Source organism: Octopus bimaculoides, chromosome 15 (genome assembly GCF_001194135.2).
Source record: "Octopus bimaculoides isolate UCB-OBI-ISO-001 chromosome 15, ASM119413v2, whole genome shotgun sequence".
NCBI classification, from domain to species: Eukaryota; Metazoa; Mollusca; class Cephalopoda; order Octopoda; family Octopodidae; genus Octopus; species Octopus bimaculoides.
The window spans coordinates 38,266,315-38,270,103 of NC_068995.1; the positions used below are offsets into that span (position 1 = coordinate 38,266,315).

General features: G+C 33.7%; 1 protein-coding gene across 1 annotated transcript in view; it reads right to left on the bottom strand.

The window, feature by feature from the left end:
• The window catches only part of LOC106869988 (acetylcholine receptor subunit beta-type unc-29), a 23,043-nt gene extending 20,981 nt beyond the window's left edge, over nucleotides 1–2,062 (bottom strand). Inside the window, exon 1 of the mRNA XM_014915935.2 lies at nucleotides 2,005–2,062. Coding sequence (XP_014771421.2) covers nucleotides 2,005–2,062 — 58 coding nt within the window. The remainder of the gene's footprint in view (nucleotides 1–2,004) is intronic.
• Nucleotides 2,063–3,789: the final 1,727 nt, after the last annotated feature.

Consider the following 3,789-nt stretch of genomic DNA (forward strand, 5'->3'; position numbering starts at 1 on the left):
TATATATATGTATCTATGTGCGCTAGTGTATACATATATGCGTGTATGGGAGTAAATATAAGGATAAGAAAGTTAGGCAAATCGATATATAAAAAAAATATTAAATACGTTTAATACAAAGTTGTACATATGATTACATATACGAGGGCCTGGTAATGTCCAATGATGGAATTAATTGAAAATAATTTTTTTGGTCCACCAAACACCCAGAGACAACTGTTTGACTAGTAAAACTCTTATTTAACCCCTATAATTCCTGATATCATTTCTATTCGGTGTAAATAGGACTCTCTTATTTGTAAACATGTACATTTTTTTGTATTAAATGTATTTCAAAATTTTTGTATATCGATGTGCCTAACTTGCGAATCCTTACATTTACTCCCCCAACCTGCTAAAATTTAAATCTCTTGAGCACTATAAAGTGTATTCTATATGGAGAATATCTGTCTCTTATCTATAAAATATATGTGTGATTGTGTGTGTGTGTTTGTGTGCATGTGTGTGTGTGCATATGTGTGTGTGTGCATGTGTGTGTGCGTATGTGTATTACTGTAATATATAATCTCCAAAAATAGTAAAACCATTGAATGTTAAGCTATAATGCAATTATATATACTAACGTATGTAATTTCAAACACACTCACAAGGACTTACAGACAACCATTTGTTTATATACACCTGCATAAAAGTACATTATACATATTTATTTACGAATATCATATATATGTGTGTTCGAGACTGCATATATGTATTATTAATGTATTTATATATGCACAAATGAATAAATATGGTCTGCGTAAGATTATGCTGATATCTTTATATGTTTATATGTCATTAGTTGGATGTGGATTTATGCCGTAGTTGCTTAGGTAAATGTTATTTTCCCAATACTTACGCCAAATATCATTTCTAGAACTATTTCCATTTCGTTATTTACGCAGAAGTTTATGCCATAATTTCATAAACTCAGCAACTAAATAAAGAACTATAAAATCGATTTGCAAATGATGAAAACTGAACTGTAAAATATATAAAAAAATTTCCAGTCAAACTTTTTGCCAGACACTCTAACAGTGATTCATTTCCTGTGTATGCTTACGAGCGGAGACACACCCTAGTAAATAGGAAAATTTCTGCGTAAGCGATACTGATTTCGAATCCAACATTCGGTTTGCGTGTGCAGTGAGAGAGAAATCATTTGGAAATACATCGGAGTCATCTGGAGACACTTCACACATACACATAACACACGCGCGCGAACGTACACAAAAACATGAACATGCACGCACACGCACACCCGCCTGTGCACACACACACACACACACACACACACACGCGCATAATCACATACACACATTAATGGGTGCAAGCGAGTTGTAGCAGGAAGAGGCGTGTTACCAGGTAGCCAGGGCGCATATTATACGTAAACATTTTGTGAAAATTGAATGACTTCGCTCATGGCAAGATACATATTTTTTATAAAATGATATATATATATATATATATATATATATATATATATACACGTCTACTTCTTAACACAATGCAGGTATATTCGATAAAATCTACTAAACACCGGAAGCCTTTTAAACTTCTATGAAGTCTAACGCTGTTGAGTCTACGTTTATTGATGGTTTTAATTTTATCACTTAACAAGTGAGTATAGTTTTGACAATTCAAACAAATATGCGCTCTGGATACACAACATTGCTTGTAGTATGATTTGATGAGCGAATACAACGTTGCCTGCTTGAGCAATCATGCGTATATCTAATATATAGATAGTAGTGAAAAGAAGTATGGACTTGTCTGTGTTAACTTAGCAACCATAAAAGGCTGTCCTTTCTCATGGCCACTGAAAACACAAAATCATCAGGAACTGAATGCACATTAGATGGCATAGCAAATGTGAGTGTATGAGAAAAATGCATTAAATCAAAACGACTCACATAGCACAATAGATAATAAATGTACCTTCCATCCTGTGGAATAGTCACGTACCTTTAGAGTGCATTGATGTATCAACATTTTCGTAAGTACAAATGCGTAATTTGTCCATCTTGCAGCTTCAAATTTTAAAGATCAGTGACAATTTATCTGCTTCTAGTTGAATAAGGGGTGGGGCGGTTAGTATCAAGCTCAATATGATTTTGTGGAGCTTACAGTCAAACGTTTAGAAAGCCATTCATATTTTCTACAATTTCAGAAGAGACTAGGTGAATATTTTATTTCATATTTTCTTCACATGTACTGATGAATGTTACACAAAATGCCGTACTTCGAAATCCTTCATGGTAGTGTCAACTTGCTGCTGACAATTGCCATGCTGTAGTAAAGATTTTGCAAATTTGTGTGGTGTGGCATGCGTAGTAAGAGAATTCCTCATGTTGGATAGAATGATCAAGTGATTCCTCTAGCTTCAGAATATGTTTCTTGGAAGCAAGCTCCCCACTCATTAGCTGGTGTACTGTTTGGAATGAATTGATACATGACGTTAGTATTATCACAGAAAACACGTAAAATGGATGGGACCGATTACTTCAAATGCAAGTCTGTAAAATGTCGAGCTCTGACACTTTATCTTAAGCTTCAATTGCTTCAGCACTTATTCCTGCCGAAAACCGTTGTTAATGTTGTTCATTGGATTGTGACTCTCTACAAGGTTAAATAATTGCTTAAAAGCATGATAAACAATCTTGCTACCAGTACACAAAACTGTTGCAATAAATTACGAGCCCTCTAAAATAAAATAATTTCATTATACGTGTTTTCTCTGAGATAATACTAACGTGATTTATAAATTCATCCCAAAACAGTACACCATCTAATGAGTACTGAGCTTGCTTCCAAGAATCACATATTCTGAAACTAGAGGAATCACTTGATCCTTCTAACCAACATAAGGTATACTTACTATAGACGCCGCACCAAACAAAGTTGCAAAATATTTACTACAACTTGGCAACTGTCAGCAATTAATTTTTACTCAAATTACGTCGATTATCTTTCAGCAGAATTATCACGAAGAATTATTATCCATGATTTATATGTCATCACTTATTTGACGCTTGGGTATATTTTCTTTAATTGCAACACAGAAGCAATTAATTACTGAGAATATACTTCTTTAGTTGCAAAACGCTATTGATGCATGTTTAAAGAACCTTGAACGTGTCCCCTGGACACAATACTATTTTCCGAGTGTATCATTACTTGTTTCTGTATATCAGAGATAAACTTTATGTTTGGATATTAATCGTTGTGTTTAACACGGTATTACTTTTGACGTGTTATCTTGGTGCTCATGTTATAGTTGCAAGAAATGGATGGTGATCGCACAAGGAAATTAAAACTAAATTAGCTCCTCATATAGATTACAGAATTTGAGGCGACAGCGTAAAATGATAAATATTACTTCATTCTGTATGATTCTCCAAGAGCCATTTTGCGTTTGCGTTATGATACGCAGATATATCCAGTAATGTGGGGTGAGTCCAGGTCATAATCTTGAGCAGGAGCTACCTGATAGTTAAATTGCTATATAAACATATTCATTTACATATTGTATAATCGAAATGATGGTGCGTCAGTTTCTAAAATAGTAATAAAGAGACATATTTGAAATTTAAGATTCTACATCTAGAATTCTATGTGTTGATATCAAATCTTGTTTACATAGGAACTCTACGTCTATATGAAATTACATGGGAATGCATATAGATTTCATTTGATACGTACACACACACAAATATATATATACATGTATACACCCCCCCCCATATATAT